Source organism: Cupressus sempervirens, chromosome 10, assembly GCF_028749045.1.
Source record: "Cupressus sempervirens isolate cs-2001-9-10 chromosome 10, ASM2874904v1, whole genome shotgun sequence".
Lineage (NCBI taxonomy): Eukaryota > Viridiplantae > Streptophyta > Pinopsida > Cupressales > Cupressaceae > Cupressus > Cupressus sempervirens.
The window spans coordinates 653,065,480-653,083,822 of record NC_143127.1 but is presented as its reverse complement, the minus strand read 5'-3'; the positions used below and the strand labels follow the sequence as shown (position 1 = coordinate 653,083,822).

The 18,343-nt window shown below is 35.5% G+C and overlaps 1 protein-coding gene across 2 annotated transcripts in view; it reads left to right on the top strand.

Annotated features, from left to right (window-relative positions):
* The window catches only part of LOC149535523 (S-adenosyl-L-methionine-dependent methyltransferases superfamily protein), a 29,179-nt gene extending 11,096 nt beyond the window's left edge, over window positions 1-18,083 (top strand). For both annotated transcript variants that reach the window (XM_089803117.1, XM_089803118.1), the window contains exons 6-7: window positions 4,273-4,350; window positions 17,569-18,083. In XM_089803117.1, coding sequence (XP_089659243.1) covers window positions 4,273-4,350; window positions 17,569-17,800 — 310 coding nt within the window. In that variant the 3' untranslated portion in view covers window positions 17,801-18,083. The remainder of the gene's footprint in view (window positions 1-4,272; window positions 4,351-17,568) is intronic.
* Window positions 18,084-18,343: the final 260 nt, after the last annotated feature.

The following is an 18,343-nucleotide window of genomic DNA, read 5'->3' as shown; positions in this document are numbered from 1 at the left end:
ATCTGCTAAACATAAAGTAATAAATTGGAATGTTTAAATTTTTGTCCAATTTAGGTTGGATTTGGAGAAAAAATTGGTCTCTAGGTTATAGAGTGCAAATTATATTTGTTTGACTTTGTAATTTATTTTAAATTTCTATTTACCTAAATGGTAGACAATCGTAGAATCAGGGTACAATTGGATGATATTTATTTTGAATAGACACAGTTGTTATTTCTACATCTGGATTTTTAAAACTATGGATAAGGACATTTTAAAATATTGAAATTTAGTTTTGATCAAATTTATTCAACGTTTGAACAAGTATTACTTACCTAGTACAAATGTCAAATACTTGTCCAAATGACATACAGTTAAAATTACAAATCTTCATAACTTTACATAGTTAATGATTAAATCCTGTAAATTTGAGACAAATTTTTATATTTCAAATCAAGTTGCTAAATTTATTATATTCCTTATAGAACAAGTAAGTGAAACGTTCTATGTTGCTACCAAAAATAATTACTTTTCATGTTCTGGACTCTAAGTAACAATTGTTTATTCAATATAGAATATAATCTTTAATGCCATCAGCATTGACTATACACACTAATATTTTGAGCTTTGAAATCTTTCAATGGAAAACTGTCCGGCACAATTTCTCAAGATATAGTTGTTATACACGTCTCTTTGGTGAGAAGCATTAATGTAACTACAACATTGAGCATTCCTATCGTTAAGGTTTGTGTAGACACTGTTAGAATGGGGTCGCCGTTGCACCAAAAGACCAATCTGTCAATGTCCAATACAACCACTCAACTTATAGAACACAGGAGGCGGTTAAGCCCTTGTCACGAATCCCGAGGGGAGCGTTGAACAAACTTCCAACAATCTCCCCCTCAACGTTGCCCGAGGGTCTGAGGATTTGAACCTATGACCAATCTTTGATACCACTTGTTGGAATGGGGTTGTTGTTGCACCAAAAGACCGATCTGTCAATGTCCGATACAAACACTCAACTTATAGTACATAGGAGGCGGTTAAGCCCCTGTCACGAATCTCGAGGGGAGTGTTGGACAAATTTCCAATAGACACCTCCACACATTAACTGCATGCATGGCAACTCCACAATGATATAGACTACACGAATTACTATTCAAGAAGTAGACATATTTTCCATATGAATTCCAATGAATAGACTAGAGTCCAAATAAATTCATGGTTTAAGTTGTCCAAAAGCAAGCTGCCAGCACAATTTTTCAAGATATAGTTGTTATATATTTTACATGTCTCTTTGATGACAAGCATTAATGTGATTACAACATTGAGCATTCTTTTTGTTAAGGCCTGTGCAGAGTCCTCCACGCATTATCTCCATGGATGCCGAACTCCACAACTGTTTAAGTTAGGTGAATTACTATTCAAGAAGTAGACATATTTTCCATGCGAATTCCCTTGAATACTCTAGAATAAGACAAGCGTTTGAATTATGAGTTCTACATATGGTATTAGTTCCAGTCCTACATTGAAACGACCACCATTTCTCAAAGTCACAGATCTCCCATTTTGGGTTCAGTTGAGTTCAGATAAAAACTCATCATATTTGGTTCATTTGGAATCAGATGAAAGCCCATCAAATAATTTGGTCATAAGTCTTGTTTATTTTATAATTGTAGAAGTTTAATCTTTGTATATCATGGATCATGATCTTAAAATTGCACATGTATTTTGTGGGATCCAATTGCTGAAGGTGTCATGGATGTAGGTCTGTCCTTAACATGCCAAACCTTTATAGGGATGCTTCCCCATGTCTTCTCATTGTTGAGGATATTTTGGAATTTTAATGGCTTCCCTAGGACATTCCTATTCAAAGGACATCCCTCATTTGCTGGGGACAAACCTAGTATGTTTGGTAAGGCACCAAGGCTTGTTCACCATCTGCTGGGGGCGTTCTCATATCCCTCTGTCAACTACTATTTTACAAAATGGCAAAAAAACATTGGAGATATTATGGGTTTTTATTGGCACCCCGAGGACTATTTCCTATTTAAGGGGGTATTTGTGGATGTTCATATGCCGCTAAGATGTCAAGGGACATCCGTCATCGTTTGGGAACATAACAAGGACATTCGGCAAGACACCAAGGGTTGTTCCCCACCTGCAGGAGACATTCAAACCAAAGTTGCTAGACTTGGATGTGGCCCTGACTCGGCAAGGGTAATTCAATTCGTGAATGGCTCGGACTCGGCCATGACTCAGCAGTGCGACAAAACCCTTGAAATTTTTATGAAGATTTACCCTTGCCTTAACCCTTTTTCTGTCATATATTGAAACTGACAGGGCTGACCTGACTCACCGACCCGGGGTACTTGCCCAACTCGCAGAGAGTCATGGAACTATGATTCCACCACTCCCCTGTCAACTGTTGTTTTATAAAAAAGACAAAATAACAGTTAGCCCCCATGTGCTGGGGACATTCCAACACCCCCTGTCAACTGTTGTTTTAAAAAAAAGAGAAAATAAGATTTCTTTCGGAAAACAAAAAAGCTGGGGCATTTTCAAAATTAATTTTAATGTGCATGGTTATTGACAATCAGATATTTACATTTACAATTTTCATATTCATATTTTAGAGCTTAATTATGTTTTTGTTCATATTGACAACCAGATATTTACATTTACAATTTTCATATTCATATTTTAGAGCTGAATTATGTTCTTTGTTCAATGAGTCAGTACCACAGAGATGTTATTGCTGTTTGAGTTTCAGTTATTTCGATTTGTTTTTTAGCATTTAAATATAAAATTGATAAGTTGAAAATATATATAAGTTTTTTTTGTGCCGTCATTGTATAATTGTTGATTGGAAATTTCTTGCTGTGGTGGAAATATGTTCCCACATTTTTCTTGCCCTCTAAACTTGGAGAAACATTGCCATTCTTTCCCAAGTACTTTGCTTGTTCCGAATGTCCTTGGAAAATATCTTCTTTAATTTGGAATTCTTTTATAATTGATTTCCTAAGCTTGGGGAAATACAACTTAAGTGTTGAAAACTAGCTCCAGACATCAAATAATTCCTCATGCACCAGTCGTTTTGTAACATGCCATATTCGCTTGAGGATTTGCTGACCAACTAGCTTAGATTATTTGGCTCCTCCATGAGCATCATGAAGGTTGGAATATTTTCATGAAACCACTCGGTGCGAGGCTGATGTGAATCTTTATAAGATTAAGAATGGTTCAAGGTACCCTCCTCCACCCCCCCACCACACACACGCACACCATTTTATTGCTGCAATAAATCATTTCCCAGGTTCCTATTTGGTTTAGACATTTTCTTTGCGTAATGCATGTAAGTTTCAAGAAGCAAAGTGTCCCTTGCTTTATTTACTACCCACATAAGAAGTCTGTTTGAATTGACAACCCTTTTCTTGGAGAAAAGACAATTTTGATAGTGGGTGTCTTATTGCAAGAGCTCTCAGTGCAAGTAAGGTCCATTAAGTTTTATTTCTATTCTTCTTCTCAGAAATATATAGTTCTCATCTCCATTGATTTACTGAAGATTATTCAATTTCTAAAGGTATGCATAATACCTGATACATAGGATCAGGTTGGATATCTTCATACGCAGGTTTAACCATATTGTTCATCTGTTCTGGCTTTTTTTCTTCACTGATGACTGCATGTCAAGTACTCTTCTTTTCTTCACTAACTGTAGTGCCACTGGCATTTGCAAAGATAACAAAACATGAAATATGCCTCTGACTGATTCTCAAGGGATTGGTGGAGTCATACTAGAATTAACTGAAAAACCCACGTTGAAAAGTGGTCATCCTATTGGAAGGAAAATATCCGTGCTCTGTGTGCAATTTCCTTTTATGTCCTAGAGCATCACTCATAATGTCATGGATATATGGAACTTAATGAAATGTGAATGATCCCTTGTAATAATGATGATAGTCTATAAAAAGAATATGTTCTTGAATTTATGATTTTACACATCCTGGAAAATCAGCTGTTGAGCTCTAACTTTGTTTTTGTAATGTAATAGCAATACATTGATTTGTTTTCCAAATGTATGGTATATAGTGGAGTGAAATGTATTTCTGGGATTCCTGTGCTACTTCTCTGTTTTGTCTATTGCATTTAGATACTTGTGAATCCTGATCATGATTTATTGTCTTTAATCTGCCAAAAACTGTGTATGATGTTTCTTAGAAAAGAGTGAAATGTTGTGGCAGTTCAGGATATTCTACATCTTGATATATTTGGTTCCTTGTTATCGAACAGGTGTGAAGCTTTTTCAACATATCCAAGGACATATGATCTTATTCATGCAAATGGCGTCTTCAGTTTGTATCAAGACAGGTATTTTTAATGATTTATCTTATGGGGAGACTGAATAAATTTTGTTTTACAAAGCTTATTAATCATGCAAGAAATATAAATTCATTTGTTTCATACAAGTTCATTTATTTTTCCGGCATCTTCAGGATTTTGTTGCAACATTAAATTTCCTATAACTCTAAATTTTTGGAATAATAATTAATTTCTGAATATTTTTTCTGCAATAAAAAACATACCAGGAACTGGTTCTACCACAAAGTAATAAAATTCAGTAGATAATAAAACAACTTTACCATAAACCAAGAAAGTTCAGTAAATAATGAAAGATTTTTACAGGCCTTGCCATGAATTTCTGAACTCTTGTGGTTTGCTTCCTTGTGTGCCAATCTCTGACTTAGTGATTTATAGGCCCAATTAAGTTCTGTGTTGTGCATGCCATTTTAAATTTACCTTTTTGACTGTCCTGGACCAGCCTTTTAAAACAGCCTAATTTATTTGTAAATTGCATCTGGATTACAATCAGAGTTTTGTTTAACTCTTATGCCACATCCATCCCTTCTGGTCTTTGCTTGTTGACTTCCTCTGGACGCCAAGGCTTGAGAAAACCAACTTCAATGAAGATTTTGTGTCTGTTCCTTGGATTCAACAAGTCTTTTTAACAAGAGACGAAAGGGCACATTAAGCTGGATCTGTGAAGGATACTAAATATGGCAGGATATTGGCCTAAACATTGCTGATCTAGCAAGTTGCTGCCATGTGTTTTCTTTCCAGATTTTTTATATGATTACCTCATTGAATGTTTCCTATTATTGGAACAATGTCAGTGTTTAAGCAATAATTCATAAAATCCATATATGTTGCGGTCCTTGGATGAATTTCAATACTTCAGGATCTGATTCTCAAATATTTAGTTACTGTCGTACGCATATCTCTATGTGGAAATATAGGCAATACATACAGTTTTATAAAACAATAAACTTCAGCATGTTGTTGGTTCCAGGACATCACCTTGGTACTCACCAAGTTTTCTAGCAACATTTTATGAGAATCTGGTCCATATGTATAGATAGAAAAAGTTCTTTTTTATGGATACATGATTTTTACGTGATTTTTTCTCTACTTAATTGAATCAGAAATTAGACTTATAGCAAGCATTGGTTAATTTAGTAAGCAGAGGGTTGGACCAGCTAATTTTGACAGTTAGGCATGCAGATTTGGTACTCGCAGAAAAAAAGATTCATGCAGGAAATTGATTTGTAATTATGGTAGCTATTTCCTTCTTAACTCATGAACACAGGACTGTAACAGTCTTATAAACTGATACAACAGATTAATTGCAATGCTTCTCCATTGCATTGAATGTAAACATATTTAAATGCTGAATTTCAAAGCTATTGAAGTGCTGGAATTGATGACAGCCATTGCATACTATGAATTGAGCAAGCAAATGACGAGAATCAATCACAGAAGAGTAAAGACACAAATCTACCCTTAGAGAAACCCAATGTGGAAAATTCCAGTGACTTGGAGCTGCTAATAAATAATGTTCATTTTAAGTGAAAGTTATCAAGAGTTAACATGTGCAGCACATTGCTCTCTTGAAGCCTTCAAGAATGCTGGGACTGTTGCAGTACTTTTAACAATGTTCTCACAAGCTCACACTGCTTTGTGAGTCTTGCAAACAAAGTACTTAACTGTCTATTATATAAATATAGTTGTTTTTAAATGAGTCCATTGGGCACTTCTAGGCTTCAAAATCGTCACCTAATAGATGTGGAAGACTTGAATTGCCTTGTTATCTCAATATTTGTGCTCGGTGGAGCGTAATTAGACTTAGAGGTTAATGTTTCCCCACTTTGGTGCGGTTCCCTCAGGTTTGGGGACAGTGCCCTTGAGGCCAAAAATGACTTTATTATTATAAAAGATGTTAGGAGTTATTATTCTATAGGACGACATATTCCAGCCCTAATTTTGTAACCAACATAAGTCTTATATAAAATGGCTTAGGGTTAAGGATTTTAGTATGGTATGATGATTTAATAGCTTCTTGCAGCGGTACTGAGTTGCAAGGGATCTCAGATTGTAATAAGGTTGAATCACTGGATAATAATATTGGAATCGCTGTTTGGTGGACGTAGCCTAGGGATTGGGTGAACCACGTTAAGTGTTTTGTGTCTTCCATTTGATTTATGTGTTTTATTCCTTTGTGTTATTGATTATATTTGAATGTAATTGTTATTTCTGTCTCCCTAATCTTAACAAGTGGTATCAGAGCAAGGTTGTCTCAGTTATCCTCTGCAGGAAGATCTCACAGTTGAGAGAAAGTAATGGTAGACAAGGGTAAGCTAAAGGTTGAGAAGTTTAATGGGCAAAACTTACAGTAATGGAAAATGCAAATGAAGGACTACCTTTATTAGAAGGATTTATGGCAGCCATTGGTAGGAAAATCCAAGAAAGAAGCAAATATGACAAATGAGCATTGGGATATTTTGGACAGAATGGCACTTGGAAGTATTCGTTTTTGCTTGGCACAATCGGTGGCATTTAATATTACAAAAGCGAAGACAATTGAAGAGTTGATGGAAAACCTAGCAATCGTTGATTGAACAATTGAGATCCATAGGTAGTTGTTTACTCCGCTTACTCAGAAGCCATTGCAGTAGCTGTAGCTTTACAAGTGTCGTAGTTTTTGCTAGGTAGAGTAAAGTCCCTTTGCAATGGGGTATGGCTCTCGATCTGTATCAATTGCTTCAAACACAATATTTCTCATTAATCATTTATTTAATATGAAAATGGTAAAGGTGGGTATGTTGCTGATTGTATAAATGGTTTTAATATGGTTACCGATCATTTATCTTCTGTAAATGTCAAATTTGATGAAAAAATTAAGGCTCTCTTGATTCTGTAGTTTTTGCTTGAAAGTTGGAATGGTTGTAACTCTTTTTCTGGTTCTAATACCTTAAAATTTAATGATGTTGTTGGCGTTGTTTTGAGTGAGAATTTGTAGGAAAAACTCAAGTGGATCTACTTAAGGAAGTGCCTTGAACATATAAAGCAGAAGGTCAAATGGGAGAGGAAACAATTTTGGAAATCATGGGAAATCACGAGGAAGATCAAAGGGAAAGAGGTCTTAATATAGAGGACCAGGAGATTGTTGGTACTATGGGAAACTAGGCCATAAGAAGAAAGACTGTTGGTCTCAGAAGAACAATGAAGGAGACAAACAAGAAGGAAATAATGAGGGCTAATGTGGTAAGTAATAAATTTGAAGATGATGCGTTGCTTCTTTCTCTATAAAATGTTGATGATTCATGGGTTTTAGATTTAGGGGCTTCATTTCACGTTACACCCCACATAAGTTATTTTCTTGATTATGTCCAAGGGGATTTTGGGCTAGTTTATTTGGGAGATAATGAACGCTGTCAGATTGTTGGAAAGGGGAGAATTAAGATTAAGTTGCAAAATGGGAATCATTGGCTACTACAAGAGGTAACATGTAGGTAAAACATGTTACAAGGTTGAGTAGAAATTTAATTTCAGCAAGGCAATTAGGTGATAAGGCTCGCACAATTACTTTTAATAATAAAAATTGGAAGATTTCATAAGTTTCCTTAGTAGTAGCAAAAAATGTGAAAGTAGGCACCTTATATCTTTATACAGGTCATACTATTCCTTCTACTTTAATTGTTACAAAAAAAGTTAATGTTAAAAAACAGTTGCTTCTATTGAGTAGGAAGAACATCATATAGTCACTATAGATTTTGAAACAACACTGTGGCACAATAGACTTGGGCACATGAGTGAAAAAGGTATGAAATTACTTCATTCAAAGAAAGTTTTCCAAGTCTAAAATATGTCAATTATTGAGTAGGAAGAACATCATATAGTCATTATAGATTCTGAAACAACACTATGGCACAACATACTTGGACACATGAGTGAAAAAGGTATTCAATTACTTCATTCAAAGATAGTTTTACCAAGTCTAAAATGTGTCAATATGGATTTGTATAAAAGTTTTGTGTATGAAAAACAAAAGAGAGTTAATTTGAAAAATGAAAAAGCTTGGTTGAGAATGAGACTGCTAAAAGCATAGTTTCAAGACTCTCCACAAGTCAGGGGAGTATCCTGGGTCAACGAGTCAGGGCAGTCCTGCTAGCTCTGGGTCAGCAAGTCGGGTCAGCCCTGCCAGTTTCACTATATGATAGCAAACGGGTGAAGGCAAGGGTAAATCTTTATAAAAATTTCAAGGGTTTTGTCGCTTTGCCAAGTCATGGCCAAGTACGAGCTGGTTCACGAGTTGAATTACCCTTGTCGAGTTAGGATCGGGTCCAAGTGTGGGAACTCTGGGTAAAAGACTAAAATATTTCAGATTTGATAATGTTGGTGAGTATTACAACATAGTTTGAAGATTAGTGTTCTTCTAATGGTATTCGTAGGCAGAAGACTATTGCAAGAACTCCACAAGAAAATGGAGTGGTTGAATGCATGAACATGATAATAATGGAAGTGCAAGGAGTACGAGGTTGCATTCTGGGTTACCCTTAAACATATGGGTAGAGGCTGTTACTATTGTTGTATATTTAATCATAGAGGTCCCTCTACTCCTTTGGGTTGTGGTATTCCAGAGGAAGTTGAGACAGGTAAGAAAATGAGTTATTCTTTTCTCAAAACCTTCAGTTGTGAAGCATTTGCACATAAAGATTTTGAAAATAGAACCAAGCCAGAAACTAAATCTTAGAAATGTGTGTTTGTTGGATATGACATTGATGAATTTGGCTATAGACTTTGGGATTTTGAAAATTATAAAATTGTAAGAAGCATGGATGTCATAGTCAATGAGAAATTGTTGTACAAAGATCTGTTGCAGCAGCATGAGAAGAAAGAAAATGACTATGTAGTACTAGATGATATTCTAGAAGATAATGTTCCAATGGTCCCTCATGCTGCGCAACAATAGAAACAACAAATACAAACAAACCTTAGTGAATGTTAGAGGGTCAACAAGGCTAAGTAGACTTCCAAAATGATTTTCTCCTTCTTTGTTCTCTAATTTATTAACAGATGTGGTAAACTAGAAGGATATGATGAAGCTATGCAGGTGGATACAAAGATTTAGTGGGAGTTTGCAATAACAAAAGAAATTGACTCCTTTCTGAAAAATCAGACTTGCACATTATGTAAGTTACTTGTAGGTAAAAGTACTTTACAAAATAAATGGGTTTATAGGCTGAAAGAGGAGGATGAGGGTAAGAAAAGATTTAAGGTGGGTTAGTTGTAAAAGGATTTGCACAGAAAAAAGGCCATTTATTTTGATGAGATCTTTTCTCTAGTTGTTAAAATGACTTATATTTGTATTGTTTTAAGTATTGTGGCTACTAAAGATTTGCATTTGAAACAACTTGATGTTAAAACAACCTTTCTTCATGGTGATTTGGATCAAGAAATATGTATGGAACATCCATTGGAATTTGAGGGCAAAGGTAAGGAGAATTTAGTGTGTAGATTGAAGAAAAGTTTATATGGCTTGAAGCAAGCACCTTGATAGTGGTATATTAAATTTGACAGTTTTATGAATGAGCATGGATATAGTTGGTGTATGTTAGACCATTGTGTTTAATTTAAGAGGCTGCATGACAACTACATTATTTTATGTTTATGGTGGGTCTAACATGGATCACATTAAGGGGTTGAAACAATATTTAACAAATTCCTTTGTGATGAAGGATTTGAGGGTAGCAAAACAGATCCTTGGTATGAAAATTTGCATAGATAGGAAGAACAAAAAATTGATTGAGAACCGACATAAGGCTTGTATAAAATGGCTTAGGGCTAGCAATTTTAGTATGGTATGATGATTTAGTAGCTTCTTGCAGTGGTATTGAGTTGCAAGAGATTGCAGATTGTAATTAGGTTGAATCACTGGATAATATTATTGGACTCACTGTTTGGTGGATGTAGTCCAGGGATTGGGTGAGACACGTTAGATCTTTATGTCTTCTATTTGATTTGTGTTATTGGTTATATTTGCATGCAATTGTTATTTTTGTCTTTCTAATCCTTACAAAAAGTAGAACATGGTTTTGATGACAACCATTGCATAATATGAAATTGAGCAAGTAAATGACAAGTATCAATCTGCCTCTACATATCAAAATTAGAAAGGTAGAAGCACATGGGTTTGATGATAGGCATTGCATAATATAAAATTGAGCAAGTAATGACAAGAATCAAGCACACGAGTAAAGACACAAATTTCCCTTGGAGAAACCCAATTTGAAATGCTCTAGCGACTTGGAGCTGCAAATTCATAAAAATGAGCAAGTAAATGACAAGAATCAATCACACAAGTAAAGACATAATTTTACATTAGAGAAACCCAATTTGAAAAGCTCCAGCGACTTGGAGCTGCAAATTCATAATGTTAATTGAAAGTTATCAAGAATTACACGTGCAACACATTGCTATCTTGAAGTCTTCAAGGATGTTGGGACTGTTGCATGACTTCCACAATGTTCTCACAAGCTTGCCCAACCATGTAATTCACTCAATCAAAGTACTTCACTCACCCTCAATTTTATGTCTGTTATACAAATGTAGATGGTTTGAGAAAGAGCCTCTAGGCACATTTAGGCTTTAAAATGATCACCTAATAGATGTGGAAGACTATAATTGGCTCTTCATCTTAATATTAGAAGATAGAAGCATGTGGTCCTCATCCATTCAGATTGGGCGAATTTTCTCGTGATAGCAATTAAGAAGATTTGACGGTATTGAGAGAATCTAGTCTTTGGATTTGTAGTTTTGTGGTTTAAGCATTTTGTTGGTGAATCAGCCATCAAGGTTCAAAACCCTATTGGGTCACTAAACTTTTAGGTTTGTAACTTTGTTGGGCTATTGAGCTCGTAGGATTCAACAATTAAAGTTTGGGGATGAGTCCTCCTATTTGTAGAAACTTGAAATGCTAGTTATGAAATGATGTTTCAGTATAACATACCAAATTGATTCTTGAAATACTTGAACATCGCAAAATTGCATCATGCACCAAAACCATTGAAAATTCAACATAGTAACAGAGTATATAGTAACATACCCAATATTATTGCAACATTCAAAAATAAAAATTCTAATAGAAATTCGATTTACTAGCAAATAGAATTTTCATTTATATTAGTTCTATCAAAGATTCAAATATCACAAAGATGATTACAATTAGTATGATATAGATCATGAGCGATGCTTGGTAGTCTACTATGTTTCGGGACGTCTGGGATTCTCCAAACACTGAAGCGGTGCAACGATGCTTGGGCGGTGGCAGGGGTAGTTGGGTACTCCCTAGTACCCAATCTGGGAATGTCCTTGCACTGAGTACTCCTGGATTTTGGGCTGGGTGCACGTCCCTGGGTCTCACTGCATTTAAATACTCAATTATGTTTTTATAGTTTTATGAAAAACTATTGAACCTTTTATTTTTACTGTTTATATTATTATTATGGACTAGATTTTTTTGATTAAAATACCCATACACTTCCTTCCACATTAAACATATTTAACTCTTTGTTCCATCTGTTGTGTCCTTAACAAGCTCCCCAAATCAAGTTTTTGAGCCAAACCACTTTTCTTCTTCTTCAATGGTTTGACTCAAAGTATTATAAATTTACCAGGTTTTATTTCTATTCTACAATATATATTTATCTAGCTCTCCAGGCTTGCAATGCATTCTTCAGAAATGCTTGTAATGCCAAATTCCCAGTATTTCTTCCTCCTTTGCATGGTAGGTTATGAAACAACTATTGCCCAAGCTTGCATAACTTCAAATGACTACGCACAACCAAAGCTTATGATAGTGGAAGTAGCAACACATCTAAGTTGGTTACCAAAATATTTATTTTATCCCATGCTGAACATGAACAGTGGAAGGTGATTGAAGGAGGTTGATTCTTGTGTGATTTAATGGAGATTCATTTTCAACTATTCAATAATGGTGTCAAAAATGGCTTACAGAAAATTAATACACTGCCAAAACATGCTACTTGCAGAAAAATATCACATCCTGTAAAATAAAGCAAGAGTATGAGAGAACATCAGCTTTATTGCATAAGTTAGTGTATAGCACAAAGCTTGGTACAGGGAGGATTTTTCATATTAGCACCCTCATTTGGCATTTAACCTGCTATTTATAATTTCAAATGTTTGTGAACTTTCAGCCAACCTTGTTTATCCAAAAAGTGAGCCAAAATATTTATTATATTATGTGCTGCTTACTAGAGGGATCACATGTCCACAATTTGGAGATAAGCTTATGCTTTTGGAAGATGAGTGAATAGCTCCCCCATGTTTACCTTGGTGCACCACATTGCTTTGGTCAGCATATGTTCCTTGTTTCAACTTGCTAGCAATCCTGCTAATGTTTCCTTGCCTTACTTTCTGCTGCAGAACCATCTCCCCTTGCAATTCTTCTGGTTTCTTCTTGCATAATTTTGACCTGTTTCTTATCAGTCATCATTGAAGGCTCAAAAGTTTAATCTTCAAACTTGATGTGTCTCTAACTATGCAATCCCGGGCTACTTTGGTCTTGGATGACGAACATGTTCTGCTGCGGCAAACGTGCCTGTGCGACCTACTGAAGTTCAGTTCTGAACAACATTCTGTATTCTTCATCACAAGCATAGGGCTCTAGAGTGAACCACATTCCATGGAATTCGATTATACCATAAAGAGAGTGACATACATGAGTTATTCAATTTCAGATTGGCCATACATAATAATCTTGCTCTCTGATGTACCTAGGGACATTTATACTTGTGTCCTGATTACAAATTTCTGCTTCTGTACTCTATCTGTCATGTTCCCATTTGAATATGATGGAGAAGATAGAAGCTCAAAGATACAGAATAAGTTGAAACTATGACTATCAGGTGATTTGCGACCTACAATGACGGTAAGAAGGGAATGAAAACACAAAAGAACAGACTGCAAACAGTGACAATATTGTCCAAGGCCTGCGATAGGAAAGTATACATTCCAACCAGACAGGAAAAACTGAACTGCGACAAGGAGGGGTGTAGTATACTATTCTAAAATGGGGAGAATAATTGATATTAAACAATCTCAAGTCGATTGCAACTAAGCTGGCGCTATCTTGAACAAACCATGATTGTTTAAATATTAAATCATCAAAATAGATTATTAATTTATTAGCAATCTGTGCAAAGACTACAATTAGAAGGAAGGATGCAATTACTATAATAATCTAATCAATGACAAGTAGTGACTTGAGATATTCGGGTGCAATGGCTAAATAAGTAAAAAAGGATTATCAGTGCCCAAGGAAAGAATAAGCAAACGTGTTTGTTAATGTCTATAGTGTTGATTATTAGGAATTCCTTATTCTCTAAGAGTTTTGATTGGTAAAGGGCTGATAATAATATACACGAGTCACGAGTCACAACATGGCTGTCATTACCAGCACAATATATATAAAGACATTTCCAAATCATCATTCAGGGGGCATCAATGGGCATGATCAGAGAATGGAAAAAATAATGTGACATCCTTAAAAGGAATGAGAGGAAGAGATTATATATATATATATATATATATATTTCTGATTTCATTATTATTATCAGATTCAGATATAAAATAAATTTCCAATTTCATTAATTGTTATCAAATTCAGATATATATAAGAATCTGATATAACAATTAAATCAGAATTATGTGTATATATAAAACTCTGATTTCATTATTATATGAGATTCTTATATATATCTGTGTGTGTGTGTGTGTATGCATATGTACGCACACACATATGCATATGCATACACACACACACACACACATATAAGAGTCTGATATAACAATGAAATCAGATATATATATTCGTAATACAAAGTTAATAATAAATACTTGATCAATTCCTTAATCTGCTAATACAGAAAAGATTATAGGTTGGTGTTTTGTAGGGGGAGGTGGAGTAAAGCCTCACAATGTTGGAGGAAACTCCCAAGATGGGATAAGGACCAGGTCCTGAAGCCTTGAGGGAGCCTACTTGTAGATTGGTGTCAAGCACCCTACGACGAGTAAATCTCCATCCTTCTTAAGCAACCCTACGACAAGTAAATCCCCATCATTCTTAAGGTTATTGATTAAGAGGGAAGTAAGGAGCTAGGTCTAAAGTTTGTATTATGAATCAGTTATTGTCTCTTAACTTAATCTGATTGAAATGCATAATGATGTATGTAAAATCATAGTTGGAAAACTCTCACTCGGTAACAACTCGCCAAGCCCCAAAAAGTTTATTCGGGAAAAAATCGGCCAGTTTTTCTAAAAAACTCGTGAACCTAAAAAACTGCTTAAATTTAATAAAAAATACATGTTTTTGCAAAATTCAACGAGAAGATGCATGTAGTGAGTTTATTAAAGAGAACACAAAGGAAACAAGTAGAGTTTAGATATATTTAAATGCATAGTGGGTAAAAAATCGCATTCTAATGGGGAATGTTGATGGCAGGAAGCAAAATAATAAATAGCTTGTGTCAAACTAGAAGTAAATACATCAGTACAATCACTACTTCCCTACAAAGAAAATATTCAAATTTCAGATCGGCTGGCCATACACAATTATCTTGCTCTCTGATGTAGCATGGGACATTTATAACTTTATATTTATGTGCTTATTACAAAGCTCTGCTTCTGTAGTCAATCTGCCTAGAAGCAGCTAAAAGACACTTCCCTGCGCTCTTCCTGCTCCATTCCACTGCCCTGCAAATAAAAAGGCAACCTAGTTGAGTATATTTAGCAAAACAGAATTCTGATTAACATCACGTCTCCGAATCCTATCTTGTCTGATTCCTCCATTTCAGTAACTCCGGGATGTGTGCCTGGTCATATGACCTCATCATTTTATTTACTGTGTGTACCACATGTGGACAAACTGTGTAATCCACACAATCAAGATACCCATAGACCTTTCTATCCTTCGTCTTTAAAGAATGTGACAGGCAGGCAGACTGGTACACTATTGTTTATCGGATACTTTGTGTGCATTCTTGCTTGGTCAGTTCCTCCCATTCCAATTTTGCCCTGAATTGTGGGGGATGGCTTTTGAGCTTGTCTTGCGATCCATTTCGGATAAAATATGTTATGCAGCCAGCCAATGTCTTAAATGAGCTTCTGTCAGTGCCTTTCTTCCGCTAACTCCCAATTATTAGAATTGATAGAAGACATGGACGTGCAGTGATCTTTGCTATCAGTGTTACTATGAAAAGCATCTGTTAACAGGCAGGCAGGTGACATAATTAACCTCATCATTATAGACTGATATCCAACAAGCTTTCTGCCCTTTGATTTTATTTTTCTATCTTTAAGCTGTTAAAGGAGATAAAGCTCTGTATAGCTCTGGCCATTTTGATTTAAGCAATGACACCTCCATTGATAACTGTTAGTCTATAGTAAACATCTCAAACTATCTATGGTCAACTTGACCATGTAACTGTATGCCTAAGAGGTGTCAAACATTTAATCATATGTTTAAAACAAGGGTGATGTCCCTTACAGAAACACATCCCAGAGGCATCTTTTTAATGTCACTGCATGGCACATCAAAGTATTCAACTATAGTAACAGCAAGTTTAATCTTTCTCAGTTTTGACACATGGCCTCTATGATATTTCATTTGCATTGGACGTCAGCCTGTGGATGCGCCTGGAAGTGCCCAGGTGCCACCCGGATGCACCACAGGGCACCCGTCCGCCTGCAGGTACTCGCATGCATCCGCTTCGGCCTCCACTGTTTGAGCACAAGTATCGCTATCTGAGACTGCGAGTATTACAGTTATTGTTATAATGCAGACAATTGGTGTCATCAATGACTGATGCCTTCTGGGCTCTTACATTAAGCATATGAGAGCTTCTATGGTCTGTCACCTGTTATGTATGAGACGAGTTGCAATTGGGACATCTGAACTCCATACATTTCTTGTAATGAATCTTTCACAAGGCCACAGGAACATAATATAATTCTCAGGAGTTTGTTTATAGAATGTTCTACTGTAAGAAAAGTCAATCCAAGCATGGAACTGCAGTTGAAACTGAATTATCTGGAACCAGGAAGATGAAGAGCAGAAATGTAAGAATTGATCCAGAGAACATGCATAACAAAATTGGAATTGGTTTGAACTGTTAGCCTTTTGGCCTGATTGTAAATGGACAGCACCCCAGTTTTGCTGCTTTTAATTTAATACCAAAAACAAAATTGGAATCGCAAAAAAATTGTAGTTGCTGCTAGAAAAACCTGTTTATGGAAAATACAAAGGGTACATGTGGCTGAAGAAAAGATGCTTTGAAGGTGTGCTGCATACATTCCATCAATACTTGACAGCTGCGAATATTATGCTAGTAAAATGCATGAAAATAATTTCAGATGAAATGTGCATGATGTGAGTACAACAAACCAGTGTCTTTTAGGCTGTTATATATGCGACAAACAAACAGTCAAAAGTTGGGACTAACAAACGATGAGAATTTCTTACACTGCAATTCCAGTGTCTTCTAGGCTGTTAAATGCACGACAAAGAAACAGTCAAAAGTTGGACTCAAACGTTGAGAATTTCTACTGCAATCCCAGCAATAGGTAAGCACAAGTTTTTGCACCATGATAACTTGGATTGTATAAACGATATCAATTTTCTGCAACAAAACCAGTGTCCTTTAGGCTGTTAAATATATGACAACCAAACATTCAAAAGTTGGACCAATAAACATTGAGAATTTCTAGCGCAGGTTTTTGCATCATGATAACCTGGAATGTTTAAACGATTTCAATTTCCCGCTCCACCTATTGTACCCTCTGTTGGTATACAACTGAATTTTGAACAATAGTGGTTACATAATCACATTTTTGGAAAATTCTTGTATTTATTAACCTGTTTGTAGTCACGTCTTTTTTTTTGGGAAGTCGTTAAATCTGTTTTTGGATTAGATATTCATGCATCAAACTATTTAAGAGACAATTGGTAAGGGTTTATAATTTTGGATTTAGATATTCATGCATCAAACTATTTAAGAGACAATTGGTAAGGGTTTATAATTTTTGATTGAATATGGATCAATATCTGACCTCTTGTAAATTTTTCAAAAAACAAAATAGAAAATAAAGGACATTTGTATGTACACTGACTAGACATTTTTATCTATGCATATTTTTGCTTAATGGACATTTTTTTTGGCTTTTGAGAAGGTGCAACATAGCAGACATTCTCTTAGAGATGGACCGTGTCTTGCGCCCAGAAGGTGCAGTCATATTTCGAGATGATGTGGATGTTTTGAACAAGTTGAAAAAGATGCTAGGTGGTATTAGATGGGATAGTAAAATGCTGGACCATGAAGATGGGCCTCTTGTTCCTGAAAAGATACTGGTTGCAGTGAAACAATATTGGGTGACTGATGGTAACAGAACTGTAGAATCTTGAGAAGGAAATGGGAGTATCATCAGCCGTATTTGTTGAGTGCTCCCTTACTTGTAAAGGTTGCACTTCTACATTCTTCCATTTCTCAAAGGAATGATGGAAGCTATGGCTTAAAGCCTTCGTTTGTACTCTCAGGTAATCATGGGCTGTGTAAGATGATGGAGGGCATGTGATGGGTTTGAAGGCCCCATTTCTGGACTGTTGGCCTATTATGATTATTTCTTGTAGTATGATCATTTTTTTTTCAGTACAAAACTAATTTGATTTTATGGTTCACTTTGATGCATACTGTGCGTAATTTCTGATGGCGGGGTTGATGTTTAAAAGTGTAACTACCAGCTTATATTTGCATGAGTATGGCATTTCTGTCTCGAGATTGTTTTTACCTTTGCAACTTAATCTAATCAATTTCTTTTACAGTGGTGCTTTGTGCTTTAAAATATAAACATGTTTATCTGTAGCTGAAACAGTAATATTTACATATGTTTTCTTATTTGCATAATGTAGATAAAGCTAGAAAGTGTCGTATCTCCAGATGTGATAATA